The following is a 27,943-nucleotide window of genomic DNA, read 5'->3' as shown; positions in this document are numbered from 1 at the left end:
TTTACATTTCTCAGGAAAGCGATACTTTATTTGAATATAAACCCACTTGAGTAACTCCAGTCTTTTAAGAATTAAAACTACGACAAATGTAGTTATTTCAGTTTTCAAGTATTATAAAATATAATTACATTGAGCATATTATAAAAAATAAATCTTACAAATGAAAATATAGGTGTACTACTTTCTGTTTCTTTTATTACACTAACGTACCAAATATTACAAATTAAATAAGATATTTTCTTAGTTAAAAAAATATAATTATAACATTGGATAAAATTTCGACATCAACTAAAAATGTTTTCAGAATTTTAAAGTTTGTTCACTTTTCCGCTTGGTAGCGTGAACGCATTTTTTTTTTTTTTGCACTATTTGAAAGATAGTTTATGTGAAGCTAGTAACGTGGGTGCGTATTATTTTTACTTTTTTTTTTTATAAATAATAGTAATATAAATTTTATTTTTTCCTACTTCTAGTAAGTGATTTTTTTATAAAATAAAAGAAACTGTTATGAGTTAGAGGTGTTGAGTGTTAACTTGTAAACAGAGAGAGGATCAGTTTAAAGAGTTTGACGAAACCATTTATCTGTCTCTGTATACATAAGTGCAATGAACTGAATAATAGGTTGCTGTTTCTCTAGTGCCATTGCATTGGCAAATCGATATGTCTGCGGACTTATACCTCTAGAAAATGAGAGTTTCAGTACATTTGGTGAGTAGAACACGGATAGCCCACGGTGTAGCTTTCAGCAGACAACAATGGTAGTAGGCGTATTGTTGGCCCTTCAATTGTTGAGTGTAACCTCATTTATGTCGGAGAAATCTAAGTGTTGTTTGAAATGCTTATTCACACGCAATATATGATGCTCTTACTATTCGTTTTAATTGCCTTTTTGTCCATTCACTATTTGTTTCTTAGTTACTTTTTTTTAATGTTGTAGTAACTCTAAAATGAAAATGGCTGTATTAATAATAGTTATAATTTTATACAATAATTATAAATTGAAATAATATTTAACTTTAGAATTGCCATTGTAATGTAAAAATAAAGAGAACAGAAACTGACTAGATTGTGTTACTGTTTGTTGATTTAATTGTGGTATGCCATGTTAATGATTTTGTTATAAGCTTATAGAAGTCTGGTAAAATAAATAACTATAAACACAGTGCAAGTATTAATTTTAAAATAGTATAAAACTTGATAAACAAATATATTTGTATTCCATTCATTTCAAATCTGGTGATGCTTAAATAAAATTAGAAATGCATTTCTGGTGTTTTATCCTGTATACAACTTTTGCTTATTGTTTTTAGCAAGATGATGTGTTTGTATCTTTTATGTAACAGAAGCCCTTCAAAACTTGTTTGTATTGTGTGATACACTTATTGATCCCTCAACTAAACATAGTTTTGTCTCTTTTGTTAATTAAAAAAGTTATGAAATATTCTGTCATGATCTCCCTTCCCCTCCTTGCATTTTGCTTACCCTTAATGTATCTTAAGATATCATTGTTAATAACTTTTTATATCTTCAGCCAACATTTTTAATATTCTAATTAACTATTACTCCAATTCCTTTAATCTATAATCCTACAAATCTCTGTGGCAATCAATTTAAATATATTTATAATGCTTCTTTTTAATTTCATCAAATTTATATGATTTGTGAACTAGCTGTTTTTTTTTTACTTACAGCCACTTTTTTTTATTCGGTGAGGAATATGCTTATCTCAGATTTAAATACAGTTTTCTTATTTGATCAATATCAAATTAATTCAGTTGTCCAATTCACAGCAGACACTTCTCTCATCTCTTCAGAATTTTTCTTGAAATTTAGATTCACAATATCATTATTACTTATGTATGTCAGTAGCAAAACATTACATCTTGCTGAGAAATGATCACTTGCACTCCAATCACTACACTGTCAAACATTTCAATATTAGAAGTTTTTAGTAGGTTCCCAGCCAAGTGGTGAAGAAAGCCATTCTGAACAGTTTCTGAAACCTTATCTTCCTCATCATGCAACTCCAAAAAATTCCAGTTTCTATGTCTAAAATTCAAGTATACCATAATTGTATCCTCATCAACATATGAAATCTTTATCTCACTGTAGTTTCAGATCAGTTTGATGTGGTAGTCTGTAACAAATTCTAACTATGTGTTTTCTCCCTGTATGACCACTCACAGAAAGCCAAAAAAAAAGCAAATCTTTCTGCAGTTAGGTTTGATATACTCAAATTGAATGGGATGTAACTCACATTTTATATAGAAGGCCACAACTGTTTTTATTACTCTTCATATTAAACAACCTGTAACCCTGTATTTCAAAGAAATGTTTGTAATCAAAACTACATTAACAAGATTTCAGTTATTCTCATTGCATCAAACCTTTTTGTTCCAATTAATAGTCATCTGTATTATTTCTTATGCTTTTAGCATCATAACAGCAACAAAACCATTTTGTACTTTATTCCCAAAGTGCAATTTTCTCAACATTTTTATCCTTTATTCTTCTAGCCCTCATCACTGTAGACTTAGCTTAAAGTTGTGTAAGTCACTGCAGTATCACTGACAGCATTAAGTTATTATTAACCTTTTCTTTGAATACCTTTATCTCTTATACACCTCTGACTTACCCTCACCAGTATCATTATCCCCTATTTGTATTACATACACAGCATCACTACAAGTATCCTTTGTAATGTTACTTGCTCTGTCAGTTTTATCCATTGTCTCTGGATAGTATCATCTAATTCTTTTTTCCCTATTTACCACATAGTAGGTAAATAGGTAATACAGCACCTATCTATGTGCTGTACTAAATAGTTACCTATGGTAATAACATTCTTATATTGTTCATTTGTATCCTTCTCTGTTCCTTTTGTTATCTTTCATTCCCCATAGTTCTTTAACTGCACAATCTAAAAGCTGAAATCTGTTATTTATTAGAACCTGCTCATTATAATTAAATCCACTACAACTTAGTCCTGTTAGTATCGTTTTTAACATATCAATATTCATCATTAGCCACTGTATTATTACTTTAAATCCTGTTGTAATTTCTTACAGTTTATGTTTCTTTTTATTCTTTACCTCTTTCCTATTTAGGATAACCTGCAGTTTCTCATCCAATCCACAAATTATATGTAGAAATTGTACCTTTTCAATCATAGTTTTCTTAAATCTGAATTCTGGTCAAGAGTTGTCAAATAAAACCCATTCCTTACACCTGTTGCATCCTACAAACTAAAGTGTGTAGCATCTATGTTACTTTCATTTTAAGTGGAAATAAATAATGAACACTATTTACAATTAGCCAAGAGTAACAACACTCTTAAACCTGACACTAAAGTTAAACATATTGCAATATGTATTACCACCTTTTCATTTTACTGAAGTAAAGTTTATTTTTCATATATGAAGTACATGGTGAGGGGACCTCCCAGGGAAGGTTCTGTTTTTTCAGTTTACCTCTTCTGGGATCTAAACATCCATCTACGTGTTTGCTGTGTGTGGTGATCCGTAAATGGGTGGAAAAGATCTTGGTGGTTGAGGAGTCCAACCATAACACACCACTTTGGCCTTGAATTCTAATAAATGGGTGGCTCCCCCTTGGGTCAATTGGCTGGTTCACTTGGGCTAGAGTCAACCAAGTACCAGTGTTGGAAGTTCTCAACGGGTGTTGTAGACATTGTGTCTGATGCTGGTGTTTGGGTATGGTGCTCATGAAACCCTGGCATTGCTGCAATGTCCTTTCATGACATTGTAGTGCGTTCCTTCATAGGGCTCTATGGTGGGAGGGGCTGGTGGGTACCAAAATTTTCCTTTTTTTTTATGGATTCTTCTACAAAAAATTTAGATGAAATAGTGAAAAAACAGTCAATAGATAAATGACCACGTCTTGAAGACTTTGAGCAGCAATCTTCAACATCTGTAACACACATACCTCATTTTCTTATATTACATTCTCTTTCAGAAAAACCTTTAGGACAAATGTCCCTTTTTTTTTCAGAAGGGACAAGAGGGACTTGCTGGCTCTCCAAAGTCAGTAAATAATCTTCGATCTGGAGACATATTGGTTGAAACATTCACATCTTAACACAGTGAACTCCTCTTGAATTCAAAGGCAATTGGGGATGTACATATTGAGGTTACCCCTCATGCTACCTTGAATTCATCACAAGGAGTTATTGTTGAGAGGGATTTGAAGAACGTCCCCGAGTAAGAGGTTCTTCCTGGTTTCTCCACTTAAGAAGTTTCTGCAGTGAGGTGCATCTCCACTCGCAAAGATGGAGTTACACTGCTGACAAATATCCTTGTTTTGACATTTACATCACCTTGTGCACCTGTCACCATCAACGCAGGTTATCTAAATTGCAGGGTACGGCTGTACATTCCAAACCCTCTCCAATTTTCCAATGTCAGAGGTTTGACCATTCAGAGATGTCATGTCGTAGTTCCCTGACATGTGCTCATTGTGGTGGCAAGGACCACGATGTCTATGAGTGTGACACGGACCCACATTGTATCAATTGCAATGGTTCTCACCCTTCCTATTTTCGTTCTTGCCCAAAATGGTTGGAGGAAAAAGAGGTGTACCATTTGAAAACAACTCATAACATTAGTTATCCTGAGACTCTGAAATAACTGTCTGCCACTTCATCTTGGACATATGCTGCTGCACTTTGTTCCACAACTACAGTGGGAGTGCAGATAGATCTCTCTGTGCCTCCAAGAGAATTGTTTTCAAAAGAAATGAAAAGCCTTTTGATCTCCATGGTTAAAAAAGTTGATGAATCAACTTCTACACCCATCTCTGTTTCTCCCATACATTTCAACAAACCCCAAAATCCACATCCTTTGGTTCCAAATACAGGCATTTCTTCAGATACATCTTTTTCTTCCACTTCAAGATGCAAAACAATAATTCGTTCACGTCCTCAGTCACTGGAATCCCCTTCCAACAACAAAGACCTGCTCAATTGATCCAGGGCAGGATCCATGGAGGTTGATAGACCTCCTCCGATATAAGGACAGTAAAGAAAAAAGACGTGGTCGTAAACAGAAGGGTTCTCCAGCCAATTCACCTACGTATCACTAAAAATGGCTACCTTGATACAATGGAACTGTCGAGGTTTACGTTCTAATCTGATTGACATCAAAACACTAATTGCTTTCTAACATCCTGTATGTCTTTCCTTACAAGAAATATTTCTGAAACCTGCCGATACAGTCACCTTTTTTCAGTTTTCTCTGCACAGAAATGATAGGCTGTGTGATGGATGAGTAGATGAAGGGGTGGCACTGTTGTTTGATCAGCATGTGCCCACCCTGTCACTCAACACAGCACACCATTGGAGGCCATAGTCATCCATGTTTCCTTGGGCCATACCATCACTGTTTGTTCTCTCTACCTGTCACCTGGAGAGACATATGATCAATCAGACCTTGATGCTCTTGTTGAACAGTTGCTGTCTCCCTTTTTCATCCAAGGGGACTTTAATGGGCATCATCCCCTCTAGTGAAGTGCTGTTATTGATAGGAGTGTTTCTGTAGAGCGTATTCTCTCTGATCATAACCTTTCTCTTTTCAATACTGGTTCTTCCACTTATTTTCATGCACCTTGTCAGTCCTTTACTGCTACTGATCTCTCGGTTTGCTCTTCTTCATTATTCTCCCATTTATCATGGAGGGTTGACAATAATCCACTAGGCAGTGATCATTTTCCTATACTTTTTTGAGAGACTGGCCGTGGTCAATGCCACCCTACCCAGCGTTCCCGGTGGAAGCTGAATCAGGCAGACTGGTCCACTTTCACTGCTCTCGCAAAACTTGATCCTGCCATCGTGAGTCGTCATCAATAGATGACTGTGTGGCAGCGGTAACTGACTGTATTAAACAAGCAGCTGCTCAGTGTATTCCTAAAACCTCTATACGTTTTCCATGATATCCTTGTTGGTGGTGGAATCCTGCCTGCCACATGGCACAGAAGGCTCAAAAACTGGCCTGGGATACTTTTCATAGATATATATCACACTTTTGAACCTCATCGCTTTTGAACAGGCCTGTGCACATGCTAGGTGGGTAAGACGTCAAAGCGAGAAGGAATCTTGGATTAAGTTCACAACTAGCATATCTCCTACCACCAGTTCAAAGGTCATATTGGACAGGATTTGACAGGTCAGTGGGCACTACAATTCTGTTCCCCTCTCGATCTTACTCTCTTATGGCCAAGAAGTAGCTGATGTCTGGAGCACCAATACTTTAGGTGAAAGCTTTTGCTGGGTACTTAGCACTTCTGCTTGTTCCTCCACCTTCTTGGCCATCAAGACTCGAGCAGAGCATTCACCTCTTTCCTTTCGAACTGACTGTCTCTTTGACTATAATTGTCCCTTTACACTGGTGGAACTGAAAATGACTCTTCATCGGTCTGGCAGTACATCTGTTGGACCTGATGATGTACACTATGACATGCTGCACTGTGTCTCTCCTGCTTCTCTTGATATTTTTCTGATTGTTTTTAATTGGATCTGGCAGGAGAATGTATTTCCTCGCACCAGGCTATTATCTTACCTTACTTTAAGCCTGGGAAAGATCCCAAGATTCCTTCAAACTACCGTCCAGTTGCTTTGACGAGCTGTCTCTGTAAGACCTTAGAAAGGATGGTTAATGCTCATATTGTTTTTGTTCCTCGAATCAAACAACCTCCTCTCACCCACCCGGTGTGGATTCCGATGACAGCACTTCACCATGGACCACCTAATGCGACTTGAAACATCAATCAGAGAAGCCTTTCTCAAACAACATCTTGTATCAACATTCTTTGACCTTTAGAAAGCTTATGACACAACATGGATGTATGGCATTTTGCGAGACCTCCATATATATGGGTTACGTGGCCATTTACCCATTTTTATTAAAAAATTTTTAACGGACAGGAGATTCCAAGTTCATGTGGGTTTGACACTTTCCCATTCTTTTCTACAGGATCTTGGGGTCCCTCAGGGCTGTGTTTTAAGTGTCACACTTTTCAATTTAAAGAAAAATGCCATCACTGAACAACTCCATCTCACTGTTGCAAATGGGCTCTATGTCAACGACTTTCACATCTTGTGTCAGTCGTCGAACATGAGATATATTGAGTGGCAACTACAAATTGCCCTCAATCATAAACTGAAGTGGACCACAGCAAACGGCTTTAATTTCTCTCTCTCTAAAACCATTTGCATGCACTTTTGCTGCCAACGGAGTATTCTCCCTGATCCTGAACTCCATATCAGTTAAGTTTCACTGCCAGTGGTTTCCTGAGACCAAGTTCTTGAGGCTCATCTTTGACCGTAAGCTGACCTTTATACCACATTTATAGCAGCTAGTGGTCAATTGCACAAGAGCACTAAACATTCTCCATGTCCTCTCTACCACTACTTGGAGAGAAGATTGATGTTCTATGTTAAAGATGTATCGTGTTCTTATTCAATCGAAACTAGACTATGGGTCACTTGGCCTCAGACATGTTGGACCCTGTTCATCATTAAGGACATTGGCTCTGCACCAGGGCTTTCTGCATTTCCCCAGTTCGGAGCTTGTACACAGAGTCTCATGAACTTTCTTTGCATCTTTGCTGTTTGCAACTGTCTTTACTGTATGCTTCGAAACTTCGTTCCCTACCGAAGCATCCCACCTGGGATTGTGTTTTCCTTTCTCAATGGGCCATACTTTTTCAGAACAGACAATCTACCATTGCTCCTTTTGGCCTTCTTATCAAGGTGCAGTTGGATGAATTGGGTCTGTCCTTGAATAACATTGCTGTATCCACTGGTCAGCCCATCCCATCATGGGTTTTTACTGTCCTCAAATGTTGGCATATCTTTAAGTCATCTGAGAAAAGCAGACACTCCTGATTGGAAAACCTGTCTGCTATTTGCTGAACATGTTTTGAACCATCCTTCCATTTCTATTTATACAGATGGTTCAAAATCAGGTGACTGTGTGGGCTCTGCCATGGTTTGTTGTGGTTGTGCACAGAATCCTTTCTACAGCTTCTGTGTTTGCTGCTGAACTGTATGCCATTTATCTTGCCTTGGATCACATAGAAGCTGAGCAGTACTCCAATTGCACTATTTATACTGACTCACTTAGCTCTCTACTGGCCGTGGAATTGCTTCAAGTTAGTGCACACCCTGTTTTCTCTGATATTCAAAACTGACCGACCCATTTCTCTTTAACATCTTTTTCTATCCAGTTTTTCTGGATACCAGGCCATGTTGGTATTTGCTGGAATGAGCTTACTGACACTGCAGCTAAATTTGTCTGCTTTTGTACAATCACTGCTGTGCCTGTTCCATTAATGGACTATGGTCCTGTTTTCAAGGCTTGGCTCCATGCCAATTAGCAGTTGACTTAGAGTGACTGATGTGAAAACAAACTTTTTCAAATAAAATCCTCTATTGGAGTTTGGTCATCTTGCTTCCATAAGGATTGGAAAGAGGAAGTTGTTCTGAGTAACTATGCATTGGTCACAGTTTTTTAACTCATCATTTTCTCTGTGACTGATGCACCAGTGTGTTGTCTGTGTAGTAACACTCAGGTCACAATAAGCCACATTTTATTGTCTTGCCATCGTTATGACTCAACAACGGCGCCATTTTAAACATGTTTTGTCCCAATGTTTGTCCATAATGTTAGACAATGTTATTGGCAATGGTGACACTGTCCACTTTAGAAATGTTAGTTTTATAAAGGCCTTTAATCATTTTAATGCTGTTTAGGTTTTTAATTTATACATTAGATTTTTTTTAATGTGATTCCCTTTTAAGAATCAAATTAAGTTTAGTTTGATTTGAAATTAGAAAATGGCCATAATTTAAATAACTTGAAACCAGGACTGGAAAGGCCAACTTCAGGTGACTAACACCGTTGTTTGAAATACCCATTAGTCATCCTGGCAAGTTATTATTAAAATTTTGCTAGAAGTCTTATAAACTTTTATTACTTTACTTTCTGAAAATGGCCATAATGTCAAATAACTTGAAACCAAGACTGGAAAGGCCAGCTTCAGGTATCTAATGCTGGTGTTTGAACTTACCTGTTAGGCATCCTGGCAAATTATAATTTTGCTATAGAAAGTCCTTTACAACTTGTATTACTGTAATTTTTCTCTTACTGCTGTAGATTAGATGTAAAAATTGGATTTAATGCAATTTATGTTTTTAATTAAAAAATTAAACTTTGTTTTGCTTTACCTCAATTTCCTTTTGTGAGTTTTACTAATTTTAATTTTAACTTTTTACTGGATGTTCAACACAGATAGCCTAGTTGCTTTGTGTAATGAAACAGCAAGCCAACCAACCATATATAAAGTGATAAATAACAAATCTTTAGATTATATTCATGGAAACAATTCATATAAACTGTTTTATAATTTACAAATAACTTAAGTTATAGCTAATCTGTGCTATAATTACATAGCCAAACTATATATATATATATTACACCAAATTCCTCTATCAAACTATGCTTATACAATTAATTATCAACATGAGTACAACAGCTGTAATGTACAACTTGATTCTAGTTAAAATTAAAATAAATTCTAACTTCAATAGTTTAGTGATTTGTTAAATTCTCGACTGCTGTTGAGTAATAATAAAAACTAATTTAATATTTTTAAGTTAAATCATTTTTCTCTACTTAGCTGACACCATGGAAAACTGTATTTAAATCTAATGTTTGATATCATTATTATTCTATAACCCAGTTGTAGTAGTTATTTGAAACCTGAAAAAAAGTCTTGACAATCAAGTATTAAGCCTAAAGTTGTAACTTTACACTTAGCTGTACGTGTAATAATAAATATCTAATCCAACATAAGCTGACTAAAGTACATCAAGATTACAAATAAATGTTTGTGATTTCTGTATAAATGTAACCACAGAATAATTTTCCTTAGAGTTAGAAAACAGTCCTTTTGTTGCCAAAGTTTTTAGTCACATTGAACTTAAAACTAATGTTGCATAGTTGTATTTGATTTTTTTGCCTCTGTAGTTGGATGTTCATTGATGTAAACCTTCTCATTTTTGTAGTTTGTGAAAGTTAGTAATGAACTGCCATTTGATATATTCACAATCTCCACTTTTAAAATGTTCTCATGTGCAAAATGTTTAAAATGAGATTTAGAAATCTATACAAATGATCAGAATACACTCAATGAAGACATTGTAAACTAGTTATGGACAGACAAAATTCAAGAGGTATATTTCAGTTGTGGCTCTATAATTGTTTCAGGCATGTGTAATAAAAACTATGCTATTTGATGAAACTCTACATTATTGTTATTTAGTAGTATCATATTTGTAAGATGTTTTGTCATTAAAGATCAGAGGTGGTAGAAAATGTAATGGTCACAACTTTTAAATAGAAATATTGGAAGAAATAAGACTTTTACATAACTTATTGATTATTTGTTGTGATTATTAATATATTCTTGTTGAATTTATCTGTTTACAAGTGTAAAACATCTTTGTTATAGTGTAATTGTATTATGCAGTTGGTGTATCTTTTTTAATATTTATTATTTGGATTTAGGTGAAAAGCAGCCATGGGAGTAGAACAAGTTAGTGATGGTGTTACCAAGGAGATTTTGATTCCAGGATCTGGAGATCGCCCCAAACCAGGGGATACAATTACTGTACATTGTACAGGTTTTTTAAGAAATCCATCTAAAAAGTTCTGGAGGTGAGAATGAAGAGCTACTTGTGTTATTTGTCATAATGTGTTTTGTGTTTAGTTTTTATGTTGCATTTAGTGAACTGAAACTGAATTGTCTAAAATAAATACTATATCTTTTCTTAGTATTGCAAGTTATTATATCATAAATAAAGAACAACTCTTTTTATTACTTCTAGTTACTCATTTTTATATCTGTAAAACACCCTCTTTGTTTTGATAGATAATAAAGAGGAAAAAAAAAGTGTTGAACATTTTACCAGTGATTGCAAGATCTGGTGTAAATAATAAATTTTCAATATTAATTATTATAACATTAGGAATCAAATGTAGCTACAACTTGTTGGTATTTTTAAAATGTGCAACTGCAAAACAGTTCAGCATTGTTTCTAATTGTTCCAAGTATGTTTTGGGTAATATTAATTTTAGTCCTTACTTATTGTCATCAAAATAAGATTACATCATATTTTTGAGAATTTATTAAGTAAATACAGGGAAACTTTACACTTTCTGCACGGTATATTACAAAGTATGTTTAGTAGCATCTGATGGCAGATACGATTTTTCTGTTTTATCATAATTTTCTTTTTCTTTCTCTTTTCTGTGGGATGTAATGAATATTGGTAATTTATATTTTAACCATAATGCACTACTGTTTGTTTTCATAAGTTTTACCAATTAATGACACCCATTTGTTTCTAACAGGCTTAAACTGTTTCATATGTAATAAAATATATTTGTAGTTAATAAGCAGTGGCAACACCCCAGGTCTTTAAATATTTCATGTTTAACATTTTGTCAAAATGGCTTTTGTTTATTAATTTTAAATTTAAACTTAAAAACATCATAGTACAAAACTCTGGCTTCAGTTGTAAACAACTGCCTCTGTTCCTAATCTTAGTGTAACAGTATTGTGAGTATTAAGGGAATTTAATTCTTGGGCAATTTATATGGAAAAAATATATTTGTGATTGTAATTTAATCGGTCTGTGTTTATTTGCATGTTTCTTATTGATAACTTAAGTTTGCAAGATATTAGATGTTGTTTTAAAATCACAACTTGTAAAAGAAGATTTTAAAATCTTGTGTTCAATCTTTTTCATGAACTGTATTAGTACTAAAGATCCTGGTCAGAAACCATTTTCCTTTCAGGTTGGAATTGGACAGGTAATCAAAGGTAATATTTTCTTATTAGTTTCTGAATTAATGTATCATCTAGATAATGTATAATTTGTAACTGTTTATAATTCTCTCATAATTTAGGCATAAAATTGCTTCTTTCTGCTTTAGTTTATTTGTTTTTGAATTTAATGCAAAACTACATGAGGGTTATCTGCACTAGCCATCCATAATTTAGCAGTGTAAGACAAGTGGGAAGACAGCTAGTTATCACTACTCACTGCCAACTCTTGGGCTACTCTTTTACTAACAATTAGTAGGATTGACTGTCACATTAATATGCCCCCACAGCTGAAAGGATGAGCGTGTTTAGTGTGACGGAGATTAGAACCCGTGACACTCAGATAATGAGTCAAATGCCTTAATCCACCTGGCCACGCTGGGCCTTCTGTTTTAGTGTATTTCCAAAAAGAATTAAAATTACTATGATTGTAAATGTAATTTATTAAACTTTTTACTTATTGCTGTAATGGATAAAATTATGTAACTTATGTATACTAATATATTTAAATTTATTTTAGTGACAAACATTGTTACTTGTTCATTATTTTACCTCAATTAAAAACAGTTTTCATTAATATACTAATAACTTTAGATATTTGTTTTTAATTTTACAATCTGAGATAAAAAATGGATGTATTTTCAATCTCAGAAATTAACATTTGTATTCTATGAAAAATTTTCACCTTACCATAAAAAGTATTAAATTCAACAACCAGCAGCTGCAAATTGTCTATTAATTTTGTAATTTAAACTTTTTTTTTAATTTGCTATATTACTCTAAGGAAATGGAATCAAATATTATCATAACAGTAAATATCTGAACCTTTTCTTAATGCAAAAAACAGTGAGCAAAGATCTATCTTCTTTCCTCCTACAACACAGGTGTTAGCTGACCTTATTAAGCATTGACCTTTAACCTGGGCAAGTGTACATGCTGAGAAAACTGTGAAACATTTGTAACCTTCAAGTTGAGCACAAACCAAAGTATGATGTCACAGTTTTTGAAACTACACTTTCAGTCATATGTATGTCATATCCAGCAGGAATAAAGAAATACATTAACTGCTTCAACTCCATAACTTTACTTAAGAATAATGGAAACATGAAAATTAATACACATGCTCTTTGTGAATATATTCAAAGCTTAAATCTAAAATGTTACAAATTTTCTAAAATGGTAATGAGCTCTGGGCAATTAGTTTTAATTAATGCTTTTGTTTGTGGTAATTTCTTGTTAAAAGACAATTTGAAAAGCTTTTTAATTCAAAAATAGTCAAAGTATTTAATAGAGTAATATCAACAAGTGATCTAAATTTGATGTTGATATTGGTTTTAATGGTGAAGTTATACTAATAAATTGGTGACACTGATGAAAACTGCATTTTGATGAAACAGCCATTAAACATTTTTCAGCACTTAAATGTCAGTCAGATGTTAATAAATGTGTTCATTTAACCTCACTTAACAGTGATTTGTCAATGTATTAGTAGTTTTAAGGATCAGTGCTACCTTAACAGTTTGCATGAAAAACAATATTATTTGACCAAATAAATGTACTGTACTGTTCTTTTGTATACTTTAATCCACTTTGAAAATCAATTTTGGTGTGTAACATTGGATGTTAATTTTAATTCCTGTGATGTTGTCACTTTAATCACTATCATGATTTGTATCTTTATGTGAACATTTCAGGTTTATCTCTAAATAAAATCCTAAACATTTGAAGCTTATTTTACCAATATTTATTGAAATAATGAATCTCAAATTTAACTCCATGTTGTTTGGAGGTATCACTAGTTTTAAAATTTTGCTTATTTAAGAGCCTTGAATAATAGTGTTCACTGTTTGCTTGCTTGTTTGTTGTTATATGGTCAACCCTCTGGCTGCAGACTAGTCAAAAGGATGTATGTCACAATATTTTAGAGTTATTTCAATATTTATTTCCAAAACTTACCTTCCTACTGTCATGTTGCAGCTCTCTCCTCTGTACTTTTACTTTACTGTCAGGGACTTTTTATTTGACCATCTTAACATTGGTCTGACTTTTTACTTGTTTGCTCCAGTCTTTTATACCCCACTTTACTGCCTTTAGTGATACATCTCATGACGCTCTCCACTTATGTCAGTACACCCTCAATCCTGGTACTGTTTGTCAGTATTTTATTCAGGTAATGTTATTTCTAAACAAAATGTTATGATCATTCACAAATATTTTGAGCATTCCTCATGTTACCTAGTTGACCTTCATTAAGAAAATAAAAATTTTATTTGTAAGCCAATATATGATATGAATTCCTGGATTATTATTTATGTCACAGAAGCAAATCAAGTGTTTCCTATCCAATCTCTGATGTCTGACATTGCACAACAATTGAGCAGGGGCAGTATTCACTCTAAGTTGAGACAATTCGTGATTTTGTTTGTAGTGAGATGTAGACATATTTGATTTAGTGGTTTTCTCCATGGGTTTCAAGGCTGCAATTGAGGGCAATTCTGGACATTCTTGACAGAATCTAGATTTGTTGACTCCTTTTGTGACAGCAGTACGTTAATGGACCTTAAATGCTAGAATCCAAGTCTCAATTCCCTGTAGTGGACACAAAAGATGTCCTAATGTTGCTTGATTCCAATAAAACAAACTTATATGATGAAATGTTGTTCCAAAAGAACAGTTTTGAAAAGAAATAAGAAAGATGGCTACTTTGTAATAAGCTGTCTCTGATTGGTTTTCTTCAGTTGGTCTATTTAAAGCATGATGTTTTGGGTTTTTCCCCAGTTGTTTTTGAGCCTGCATTTTACTTAATGGCTAAAAGGTTTGGAAACAAATATTTAATTTTCTCTCCATAAACACTGTGGTTCCTGTGTGAAGGTTTACTGCTTAATTATGTGAAGGGACTGTTGTGCCTTATCCACCAAAGTTGTTGGAACCACATGATTTAGCATGTAATCTCTGTCAGTGTTTTTTTTCTCCACAAGAGTCAGGTACCATAGTTCAGGGTTTTACCCTTTGGATGAACATCTGAACCAAGTGAGTTCTTCCAAACTTTATAAGCTTCTTTCTCTTCATATCTATTCCCTAACCCTGTGCATAAACCATTCCATGAACAACTAGTTACTGCAAGCATTTTCAATTGTCAGAACATCACATCCAAATTCTTTCAGAAACAGCCAAGTGAGACTTCATTCTTTGAGCTGAAATATCTATTCTTGCTCCAACTCAATGTATCATCAGTGTGAGTATTATTTTGTTTGTCAGGTATCACATTCAAACATAACTGACTTCCATCAAGGTATATGAAATGTTAAAAAAAAATTAGATTTTGTAGGTCCAAGGGGATAAGGAAGTGCCAACTGTTTAATGAAAATTATAGCTCTGAAGGATTGACTACTTTTTTTTTTTATTTTAGAAGATACCAGGCTCAACTATCTCATTGCTATGGAACAGGAAGCCAAACTCTAACCTGTCCTACTCCCTCTGCACAGATTCTTCAGCCTCATAGAGTTGGGAAGTTAATATATAACTAGGATATGGGAATAGTCAGAAATTCCAGAATCTACACAAGGAGAGAAAGGCATCTCTACAGAGTTTTTTCTGCTCTATGGAAAGTATCAGTCCATGTGTTGGGTTTATTAAGGGAAAAATTGTCAAGCTTGACTCTGAAAATTCCATGGTGGTGTCTTGCATTTCTTGTTTAGAAGGCACTTGGTCTGGGAGTTCTTCTTTTTAAACTTTTGATCTCCTTTCTTTGAGCCACTCTTGTCATATGACCCGACTAGCTTGTCATGTTCCACAGGTTGTGATTCTGGTAATAGAACAGTTGTAGCAACCCAAACAAATTCTCCCAACAGAATAGATTCTTCAATGCAAGGTTCTGTTGGATTGGCTTTTATTTTCAGTCACAGATGATTGGTGAATTGGCCACTTGCTGGAATAACCAACAACTGGTAATTTGGTCTCCAGTACATCACTTTCAGGCTTTGGCAGTGGATGCATTCCAACATCGAAAAAGGATGGGAATATAACTATGGGCCTTCCATTAAATTCATATGTTACCCAAGGCACTAATTATGATTTGTTTCAGTCTATTATTGGGTCCTGTTGATAGTACTATATTGGTGGCTACACTTTGGTTTCTATTTCTGTGGTATCTTCATGAGTGCACACCTTTTCCTCTTCCTCTTTGGCCATTTATATGGAGGCAGTCTTGATCTGAAATGGTATGCCTTGGTGTCCAGAAGCTCAAGTTTGAGGCATGGAGATTATGCAGTTTTTTGTTTAATTTCTATGTTTGCAAGGTTGCAATGTTTATGTCTCAATTTTTTCTTAGTCCAGCGACGTACATTTATCAACAGAAATTAGAAATATATTAGCAGTGGTGTATTAAAAGGAAGTTGAACCAACTTGAGTTGTAAGTGCCAACCATAACTTGTTTGTTTTTTTACATGACTCTTGGGCATGGGTTTTGCATCTTCCAAAGTTGCTCTCTATATGATGACCTTATTGACTACCATTTGATACTTGTGATAAAAATTCTTTGCATCTCAAATACTCTCCAGATTCCTTAAGTTGTTTTGTGTCCTGTGTCCCAAATGACTATTCTAGTTACCTAACTGGTATATTAAGGTTACATTACATAATCTTTGTGAACATCTATTTGTGATCTTAGTTTCACTTGCCATATGTCTTCATTACCAGAAAGTTTATTTTTCATTGTTGTTGGTGTCACCAGTCAGAGAGATATTTGATGATTGTACACAGGATGCTTTATCATTCTACTTACTTCTTGAGACTGATATTTTTGAACTAACGAACTGTCAGCCAGGAAAGGAGATAAATCCTTTTCTCATATATCACCAATCATATTTCTATCATAATTATGCTTATTGAAGGGTTTTTTTTCCCATTTCAGTCATTCATTTTCTGATGACTTATCTCCAGTTACATGGGCGAAGTTGGGTGCAAAGTTGATCCATATTGCTTAATCTAGGTTTTCTTTGACCTTCTTCATGCAGGTCAAAGATCATGTCATTACATTTGTTGACTCGCATCAACATTTTATTGAACTACTATTCCATGAAATTATGTCAATAAGTTTAGCATCAAACTATAGATTATAATTCAAGTTTTAGTATTAAACATTATTTTATATCTTAATTAAATGTAAGTATAAAAAAGAATGCACTTTAGCAACAATTTTTGTTTGTCACTTGGTATGTTGTATGCAGCACTAGTTCACATTTGATGTTTGTAATGTCAAAATATGTAGTTTTTGTCAAATTAGACACTTGTATCACTGATACTGAGAAATAAGAATATAAAATATGAACCTCCTGTCATTTCTGTTTGCTGAGATAACACCCATTTACTGAATCAAACACAGTGGCCCCCATTCACCTCTTTGCATTTTTGGAAACACTTTTTATATACACTTCTGTTTATAACAGGAATTATTAATTGAAAGCTCTTAATGTCCCTCTGGTGGATTTCTCAACCATTTTCAAATATTAAGATATCATCATGTCGTTTTGATACAAAACTTTAAAGGTGAATTTTACAGAGAAAAGAAAACTTTGCAGTCAAAAGAACTACTCTTACTGATTAATGTTGCAGGTTACAAGTTTTTATAAAACATTTGTGCTAATAAATGAAACATAGAACTTGGTGCAGAAAGAGCCCTTTCCGAGCAGCAATCCGAACGTTTTAGTTTTTACATTTGCACTAAGAAAAGTACTGTGGTGTAATAGTTGCGAAACAAACTGCCAACGCCAGCTCATGTAAATAAACATGGTCAGTGCATACAGAGAAACAGAGGCGGAGTCTGTTTTGACTTTGTGTTATGAACAGTGTCGAGTAGTGCCATATTGATTCGAACCTACTCTGAACAAACCTAGAACAGTTACTTTTGACACAGATCTGAAAAGTTCTAATGATGAGGACAGTTCCACGAGCAAGAGTAGCGCAAGTAGTGGAAGAGTGAGCGATACTGATAGCGGCCAGGCCGGTTGCAAGTCGGTCATACCTCCAGTGGAAGAATGGTAAGCCTAAGTCATGACAACAAAAATGGTCTGTATTATTTCACATGCAATTTTAAGCATCTTGAAACCTGTCTGGTGTTTATAAATTATTTGTATCACAGACTGGGTTTTATTTGTTTATACTTTGCCGACTATGGTAACTAATACTTGGCCCTTCCACGATCATTGTACTGAGTATTTATGACTCGTAACAAAATGAATTTCAATTATACGTCATAATTCTGTCTAAAAAATCAAACTAAATGTAGCAATCTGAATAGTCAATTTATCTTGAAATGTTAAATTTGAAAAATGGAATTCTTCAACGTTTCAATTTTTAAAAATGATACGAAAACATGTACAAAACGATTTGCCAACTTTTAAACGTGGAATATACTCTATTTGGGATAAATTTGTCCAGTGTCTAGACTAGGAAATCAAGATTTCACTGACTTTCAGGTGCCACAAATGCAAAATGCTCATGAATGTAAAATGTGTATGTATAGTTACATTCTTCAAAAACTTGTACTTTATAAATTATTATATTATACTAGTTATTGTTTATCGCTTTATACTGCACACATACCTTTAAGTTTGTTCTTTTCGTGATGGCAAGGGGTGGCTTCAAAGGAGTGAAACCTGTACGCTGCAGGCTAAGATCAGTCCTCAGCTCTACATGAGGAAAGATGGTGGGGACGATCCTGTCTACTGCCGATGTATTTTTCAGTCTCAACCTGCCTGATTTAAAACCCACAGAATCCGAAACAGTGGGATCCAACACAAAACATGAGTATTCAAAGTGATCTTGACAAAGCTTTGCATTTTGTGAAGGAGTCCAGTTCTTCCTGTTGACCATCCGCACCCACTGTTGCCACCTTGCCGGTTCCTTCTCCTTGCACAGAAACGAAAAGAAGCTTTTCCCCAATGCCAAACCATTTTTACAACCATAAGCAATGCAGTCAACCATGTTATCATAAAACAAACATAAAGTAGCAATATCAAGACAAAAAATAGTCTCACAAAGTATGTAATCTGAAAAAAGCACCGATAGATTTACATAAAACACCAGCACTGAAAGGAACACAATGGTCGGCACGCAACGAAGCATGTTTGGTAACTATTACATCATAGTTGTAAAATGTCACGGAAACAGCCAAACGACTAAGAGGAACTTGAGTTTGAGGACCCGCATATTTTGTTTCATTTTTTACTCAAAAACTAAAGTGTTTAAAAATATGGCAACCACACAGGAATTATACCTAACCAAAGTACAGTTTCTAAGGCAATTATTAAATTTGTTGAAAATTCACCTATAAAATGGTAAGTTGAGTCTTTAGACTGGTCAAAATTTCATTTTATTTTAAGACTCAAACACAGCTTATTTACTAAACTTGATAAATTGTAGTGAAATTCTCTAGTATTGGTATAGTAATTTATTTTTATGGCTATTTCAAATGTATATGTATAAAACCTGAAAAGTTATTTTGTTTCTTAACCTCCATATGCAAAATTTTATAAGCCTTAGGAATCTATAACAAGAAGCAAACAAGTACAAATTCCTTATTTATTGTTCTGTCTTTAAAAAAAAAGTTTAAAAATTTTATGAGAATCATAATAATGTGTAATAATTGAAATGTGATTGTATTTTAACTAAAACACAGCAAAGATAGGTCACCTTGTAAAGACTAAAGTCTTGTTTTATATTATTGGATACAGTAACATGTGTGCATGTGTGCCATGTTTTTGTAATTTCTGTGGTGTTAGCCAGGCATGGTTGAAAGGTGAATATAATAAATGTAATAAATGTATATAAATGCATAGTGTTATGACATTTAAACTATTTAGGCCAAACATTTATATTTTAATGTTATAATTTGTAGTGGCTCTAGAACAAGAAAGACATAATTTATATTTGTTTCCTAATTTCTTTTACAGTGGTTACAATATCAGTTGGATCAACCAAACCTGTAGAAAGATTCATTAGTGAAAATATGGAATAAAGTGTAGTTTTTCTTAAAATGTTTGATAAGTATCTGAACATTATAAAGACTTAGCTTGTGAAATTTGATTATTTTGTAAAGTGTAAAAGTACTTGTAATGTTAAAATGAAGATTATTTTGTGGATAATGTGAAAAGAGAAAAGGCATAGAAAAACATTACTTTATGAACCTTAAGGCTTAATAAAAAGATATTGTATTTTGTTTAATGTTTACTGATTTAAAAGCTATAGCATGAAAACTAACAAGTAGTTATGAAGTTGGTCCCAGGGTTGAAGTGCATGTCAAATGACTTAAGGAAAGAATCATCTTGTGCAAGTTGTATCTAATCAGATTTGTCACATAACTCTGTCCTTAATGGACTGGTTTAATTACCTTCTGGAGGATATTGTGTGAACTGCTATGTGGACCTTCCCCTAAACATTTATATTATTTGCATGATCTGGCAGTATATTCATCTGAGGGTTTTTGACAACCTCCTGTAATGGTTTTTAACCTCTTCGACTATTTTATACAGGAAGATAAATATTTTCAATGCTATGATTCTCTCTCTGCCTTTCAGGATACCTTACCTCATTTTCATAGGATCCCACTCTGTGGTAATTGTGCCCAGGCAGGTGTGCTTTTATTAAACCAATTCTATGCTAATAACCACTAATTAAGTATCCTTCATCTAGATTGGAAAAGGTTCAGTAGAAATAAGGTTTTCTATAAAACCACTTAGAGGCTGACTAGGTGGTTTTTATTGTATTATACTAGACTGTTACCCATGGATTATTATGTTAAGTATAAGAGGACTCTGCCCATCCCTGCTGACCATTGGATTTAACAAATTGAGGTAAATTTTATTTTAGAAATTTAGAGAACTTGGTTCATCCATTGCACTGTTTGTAGATCACTGTTCTTTGGAACACCCCAATCTGTAGTATCCTCTAGATTCTATTAGTGGAGCTAAGGGAAACTTACCACACACAGTTTCCAGTCATTGGGGTAGCAGACAAGGTTTTTCTTCAGAGTGGTAGAGTGAATTTTCTCCACTCTTGGAGAAGAGGGTAAAGATGAGTGATTTTCCCCCTTTAAGTCCCTAAATGTTTTTGTGTTGTTTTTTATCTCAGATATCAGTGGAAGAGCCACCAGGCTGTGTGGGAGCTTACTCATAATACCAGTTTGTATTTGGCATTAGACTGTCTGTTGGAATGTGCATGACCCTTCTTTTTTATCAATATTGATTCAGTGCATTATTCATGGTTCCAAAAAAGTCAGTTTTCTCCTTATAATTCCAGGGACAAGTTGTGATTTCTCAGATTGAGTAAGGCATAAAAGATCCTGTAATCCTGAGCTTGGGGGTATTTCTTCAAATTGAGGAGAAACTTTGTCCATCTCAATATCACTTACCTTCCCATCATAATTCTGGTAACTCAGAACACATCGCTGTATAGCTGCAGGTTGGGAGCCATTCATAATTGTGTGTGTGTATTCCCAGTGCTGCCAAAACTTTTGACCAGATGGGTGGGCTCTCCTCCATCCTACCATTTGTCAGATGTCAGAAGATCTGGTGTTAGTTGTATTGGGGATATGCATATGTAAAGATCGATTGCTAGTACATGAGCTCCTCTTCCCTGCCATTACCTATTTTTAAGGTGGAAGGTAGAGGGCCTTTACCTAACACAGACCTGATGTGCAGTTCCAAATGCCCCCAGATGTTGATTGAGGTTGAACTCCTACTTACAGTTTGTCATGTTTTAGCCATTATACTCCAGCGGGGCCCATTATTTATGAATTTTGTGGGGACTCTTTCAAAGTTCTCACTTTTTGCATTTTGGTGATGCATTGTTAAAGGGCAAAGAGTATTCTTGGTGTAAAAATCATGTTGTTTCCCACTGGTGTGTAGTTTTTAATTCCTTATCACATCTCATGGCCTTTCTTTGGGTGCTTCCTAAAGGAGAATCTTCTTTCTTACCATCCAACAGTTAAATTTGAGATTCTAGCTTTTTGTGAAGGAGGTAAGATGTCATATTTGAAGTTAATATTTTCCTAATCTCAAAATGTATTTCTGATAGATAATTATCTACACTAATGTATTCCATTTACCCTCCCACTTCTGGTGTGATTTGTTTAAGTTACTTATGACCAATCTCAAAGTAAGTTGACATGTGCATGATTAGAGAGGGCTAACAGTTATGATAAGGTAATGTTGCACTCTTATTGGTGGAGGATTGGAACATGATAATTTCCATGTTAGTATACAATTATAATTGGGATTGGCAAACTTAGTAGCAAGCAAAAAATATGTGTATCAAAAGAAGGCAGTAAAAGGTTAGGAAAGTGTTAACTTCACAATTTCATTCTCAATGCTAGAAAAGGTAGAATAATACTGTTGATCTTGTTTCACATTTCTTTAATGGTGGTTGTGTTGGCAAATCAACCAAATGTATGTATAGTACAAACTGATAAAACATAACATTTTAGTGAAAAACATTTATCTGTGTAAGAGACTAAATATTACATAATCTTTTTTATAATTTTCTGATGGAAAAAATATTTTTAGCTTTAAATTGAAAATCACTTTGCACTCGACCAGTCAGCAGTTTGACTCCATATATTTATGGAAAGTTTTATGTAAATTATATGAAGCTTCTTGTTTATGCAGAATTCTATATTTTTTAATTATAAATACATAATTAAAAATTCTATCTCCTCTACAGAATACTTGTAATGTTTACTACATTTTTAAAAATTTCATTAAGCTGCACAAAACATTGAAAATTATAATATGGAACCTGATGATCTTTACAGGATCACATGGTTGGTGTATACCACAAATACAGCAGTGAAAGGGTTAAATATGATATGAGCATAAAATAAAACCAGGTAGGATTTCAAAATCCTGAATCCCTTTCATTTTCAGTTTGCTCGCATGCTGCATGTTGCTTGTGCATTGTAGAATGTGCATAATTTACCAATAACACTCCATTCTTCCATCTTTCACATGACGTATTGTGCAGGTGTCAGGAGAACTTATACATGACGTATATTTTTCTGATGCAATTTTAATTTACTTGTTGATGTCCTTGCTGTTAACTTTGTTACAATGTTCCTTCCAATGCAACTATTTCTGCCACTATCAATGTTTCTCTACCTTAATTTGAGACCTTATCAGTTATTTATCCAATTTGTCTGCAATGTGCAAGGTGAAATTGTAACTTTCTTGTCAGCCTTGTTTCCTCACTGTATTTGTGTCTTTACATTCTGACATTTAATGTGGATATAATAATTGTGTAAATAATTGATTTGGATAACACTTCTTTCTTGTGAAGGTACATTTTTTGCTCAGAGTTAATTTCTTTCAGAGCCTGTATAATTGGATTTGTCTGATGTGATGACAGCTATAATCCTGAAGACACTTCTGCTGGAGTCACTTTTTTTATCATTGTTATATGGTATCAATATTTAACCTATTTACACAACCTCTGAGGCACTTGGATCAGTACTTCAATCTTAAGTTTCCACAAATACTGGGTTTGTGGATGTTTTCCTTGACTGTCTCCCTATCTGTGCACTTCATATTCCCCTTCTACTGTATCTTTTAAAAACATTGTACCTTCAGTGTGACTATTGGGTAGGAGAGGGTGACTTTCCTTGCAGTCTGATACGTACATTGGTTTTGTGTGCGAGTGACTCAAATTTTTCTGAACTATTGACAAGGAGCTCTGAAACAGATTGAAATTAGAAAGTAATTATATTTTTTCTTTTATAAGATATTAGCTGTAAAGAAACATTCTTGATGAATTTTGTAAAAAAAAAAAAAGAATGAAAGAATTCAACTTATATCACCCAGAATGTACAAGTTTTACTCTTACTCTAGTTTTAAATAAAATATCAAATATAAGTCTTTAACTGAAGTGCAAGAGCATTTTATTGTCTTTAAAATTAATTTTCTTATTTCTCTTCAGGTTGGGATGAAGGATGCTTGACAATGCAAAAAGGTGAAAATTCCAGATTCACTATCAGATCAGACAAAGGTTATGGACCAAGTGGGTTTCCTGCATGGGGATATCCTTTGTTTTTTTCACATTTTTGGAAAAGTTATTGTTAATACTTGTAAACTTATATGAAGCTTCTTGTGTTTATGCAGAATTCTATATTTTTAAGGTAGGTTTTCAATTCAAATTGCACAACTGCATACTTGTAAAAATGCATCTTTACATGTCATAAAGCAGTTCTAACATTCCAAAAATCCCAGTGACAGTATTTTCTGCATCCCTTACAATAACTAAGAGTATGTTGTACATAATCATGCATGAGATATGGCTCAATTTAATTGGCCAATAGTACGTAACATACATGTTTTATTTGGTAGGTATTACAAGTGCACCTGTGCCACAGGATTTATCTCTATCTTGTTCAGAGGAAATTAGAAACAGTCTTTCCTGTTCACAATTTTGGAATAAATCAATATTTTCTACTACTTAATGATCAATAAGTGTTCTGCTTGGTGCATGCATTATGTTACAGTAGACTAATAGCACAGGTTTATGTGTTTGCATTATTATAAAAATGATTTATAAAACTACAGGTTAAAGGCATCTTTTCTGTCTTCCAACACAAATGTTGGAGTTTTAGTGGTATCTGGATGATTAGTTGAATGGATCCTCATTTGTATTAAAATTGCATGCCACTGTGAAGTACTATATACATCAACTCCTAGGTATTCAAACTGGTATGCTACCTAATACATTTCTGTAGTACCAAGAATTACGAGAGTGTATGTTTTTGGTATGACCACAGTTTTGTTTGGTCCACTAGAATACCCCCAAATTCCCACCCTGGTCATGTGAAAATGCTCTGAAAACTAATGAAATCATTGGAATGCTGCTATGGCAGCATTTAGCTAGTATGCTAAACCATACTATGGCATGGTGAAGCACAAAAACTTCTGAATAATCATCCTCCATTGTTGATAGAATTACTAGAAAAAATGGATTTCAACTACTGCTTGGAGATAAATTTTAAACTTATCACCAGAGTATTAAAAACTTCAAAAAATCTCTTGCACAGATATTTGAATAATAGATTATGTGAGAAGTCAACATCAATCTACTAATGAAGCAGTAAGGCCAATAGTCTTTATGGGGATTTTTTGAGATCAAACATCTATAATGACCAGAAAGAAAAAAAAAAGAATTCCTGTGCAACTGAAGGGGAGTGTACCTATTTTTAGTGCATCTGTGTGGCTGTACTCATCTTTTGACAATGCTGAACACTAACTGCTTGTATTCGGTGAAATACAAGCTTTTGGAAAAGACTGAATCTTCACACTATAAGTCACTCCTTGACAAATTTTCTCAAGTGCAGACTTTCATATATAAGGTGTAACAGATTTCTCAATGCATGCCATCTTCTATTGACAGGTAATGTTGACCACTTCCTGCCTTTTGTTGATCTTGCAGCAGTCATGGCTGTGATTCCTGTGGAGAAATGAACTTATAGAAGAAGGATTCAGTTGTTGAAATCAAGTCGAAACAAAGAAGTTCTTCTCCGAGAAGAAAGTGGAAAGATTTATGTTTCTTACAACAGAAAGTCTGGATTACTGTTCCACATTCAGGAGGTGAAATAAGACAATATCATGACAGAGATGATTATTCTGTTTTTAGGGCTGAGAGTTAGCAGGAGGGAGGAGTTTTACATTAATTTTTGTTATTTGTTTTGTTTTTCATTTACTTTACACTTTTTTAATTTATTTGCATGTTTTGTGAAATGCAAAATCTAAAAAAGTTTATTTTTCACCAGTTTCATAGTTATAGATGCTCTTTGGTGTAAAAATCATAAAACCCACAAACACACAAGCATAAAAGAACAAAGTTGTATGTAGAATAAACTCAACCAAATAAGTTGATATCAACTGGTAACTGATCATGTATCGTCAGTTGAGACATTGCACATCATAAACATTGTATGTTCCAACCCAGCCAATCTGATGAGAGTTAGCATTGACTGAAATGACCCTTCAGCAGTTTCATATAATGTTTAACTGAAATTATCTTATTAATTATTTTTACTAGAAACTTGTGTTGGACTCGTAAGAATGATGTAATTTCAAATAGCAGTCTCACTGTCACACATAGTACAGTTAACAATAAGAAACTGTGAGCATTATTTCTGTTTTGACAGGTAATGCAATTTTTGCATATTGAATGTGACACATAATACTATAGACGTCTGCTTTATTAAACAGTAATAATCCCATGCAATTATCCTTACTCAATGTAAACATTTTTTCTTTCTATGTTTCTAAAGAATCTGTAGAGTTTACTTTCATTAGCTTGTGGAGATCTTCAGAATGTAAAGGTATTTACTAATACATTTTCTGCTTTAATTTATTAGTGGCTGTAGTGGGTTATAATGTTGGTAGCTGTTTTTAATTCCATTATTAATTAATGGTGTTGTGCTGAAACTTATTTTTAGTTTATATCCCACTTATTCTGAGATGGTTCTTAACACACAGAGATCCAACATTGGTTGAAATGTTGAAATTATGACCCCAATATAAACTTGTAAAGTAAATCATTCTTAGAATAATGTTTAATAGAAAGTGGGATTGTATTAAATGAGTTAACATTTATGATGCTTATATCATAGAGCTCAACATACAGGGTGGCCCGTAAGTCCTTACCCATCAATATGTTATTATGTTATATTCAATTACGCATGTATTATAAATTTTTCTTTTTTTCAGAGAAATATGGTCAATGTAAGCCCATTTACACTTGAAAAAGTCTTACAGGACATGACATTGCATAATATTATGCAGTGAGAATGAGGGACAGCACACAGATACACTGGATACATAAGATATTTAGATGGGTAAGGACTTATGGGCCACCCTGTATATAGAAGGTTAAATAATTATATTTTGGTGTATGCTCCACCAGTGTTTAATGTTTTAAAGATAAATTTAAAGATAATCTCTAAAATGATTAATGGAAGTTGAAGTTAGGATAAACCAGCCACATTGTTGTCTGTCATGATAGTATTTTATAATGATAGTGGGAACCACTGTTGTAGTTTACGTATATGCTTGAGATAGAAGTTTTCTATGTCTAAAGTACTGTTGATATAAAAAAACATTTCATATTGTGTAGTAAGTGTTTCACACTAAAAATAATTCTGTTTTTTCTTTAAATTTGGTACTTTAATTATAACTGCTTATTACAAATGAATTGTTTTACTCTTGAGAAACGTTTATTGATCTAGGAGAAGTTCTTAACATTCATAGTCACAAGTTTCATTGATGAAACTTACATGATGCTTACATGGTTGGGTTCTAATTCTTCATGCTTGATTTATGAGGCAATGTCAAAACGACATTCAAAGTCGTTTATTGTGAATTATTTTATGGTATATTATCAAAAGTTTAATTCTAGTTTTTCTTAAGTTTTCACGTTTTTACTGGGTTAACATTTTCTTATTTAGACTTAAACTCAGTCTGTTATTCTGTCATAAAGTGTCACCTACTATTTTTGTTTTGTTTTCATTGTCATTAAAGAATTTAAGAAATCTGATAATACAAACATTGACTAAAATCTTTACAAAGCACACTTTCATGAACACATTAATTGTTGAATATTTATTATATATGTAATTCATTTAGTTTTTTGTTCTGATATAAGGTTTATTTTCTTTCCTTAACATACTTACTATACCACCAAATGCTGATCTGCAGTTTGAAATTGAAATCTTGTCAATTAATGGACAATGAAGGCTCTGTCTTTTTTTTCACCATTAGTTTAAAACATCTTACTGCAATTCTAGCTTTTTTTCTGTGTGAAGAACTGAGGTTTAATTACTTTTTTAAATAATAATATAAGCTTTAAAACTTTCCATTTGAAAATAAACTGTTAATTCTTTATTTATAATGTTCTTGAATGAAGAAATAAAAATTCATGTGCAAGAGGAAAAGGTTGTTTGCTTTTTTGTTATTATTAATCAAGGTATATTAAAGTGTTGTTTTTATTCTATGTGCTA

The 27,943-nt window shown here is 33.6% G+C and overlaps 2 protein-coding genes across 12 annotated transcripts in view; both read left to right on the top strand.

The window, feature by feature from the left end:
* Positions 1-301: 301 nt before the first annotated feature.
* LOC143255222 (uncharacterized) lies at positions 302-27,877 on the top strand. 3 transcript variants are annotated; one of them, XM_076510548.1, is made up of 5 exons: positions 302-403; positions 10,584-10,733; positions 11,840-11,901; positions 23,872-23,971; positions 27,622-27,877. In XM_076510548.1, exons 2-5 carry the CDS (start codon positions 10,597-10,599, stop codon positions 27,632-27,634), a joined length of 312 nt encoding a protein of 103 aa, XP_076366663.1. In that variant the 5' UTR covers positions 302-403; positions 10,584-10,596; the 3' UTR covers positions 27,635-27,877. The 3 variants fall into 3 exon arrangements, with proteins under 3 accessions (XP_076366663.1, XP_076366661.1, XP_076366662.1); XM_076510546.1 differs by having other exon boundaries at positions 27,617-27,877; XM_076510547.1 differs by lacking the exon at positions 302-403 and adding an exon at positions 495-708 and having other exon boundaries at positions 27,617-27,877.
* The window catches only part of LOC143255221 (mitochondrial glycine transporter-like), a 36,689-nt gene continuing 33,561 nt past the window's right edge, over positions 24,816-27,943 (top strand). For 3 of the 9 annotated variants that reach the window (XM_076510545.1, XM_076510543.1, XM_076510542.1), the window contains exon 1: positions 24,816-25,526. The gene's annotated coding sequence lies outside the window, so the exon portion shown is untranslated. Of the gene's footprint in view, positions 26,267-26,654; positions 26,783-27,943 lie in introns of those variants that run through there. The other 6 variants (XM_076510540.1, XM_076510536.1, XM_076510535.1 and 3 more) reach the window with 3 other exon arrangements.

Source organism: Tachypleus tridentatus, chromosome 7, assembly GCF_004210375.1.
Source record: "Tachypleus tridentatus isolate NWPU-2018 chromosome 7, ASM421037v1, whole genome shotgun sequence".
NCBI classification, from domain to species: domain Eukaryota; kingdom Metazoa; phylum Arthropoda; class Merostomata; order Xiphosura; family Limulidae; genus Tachypleus; species Tachypleus tridentatus.
The sequence above is the reverse complement of the archived record's forward strand: the minus strand, read 5'-3'. Positions and strand labels throughout refer to the sequence as shown.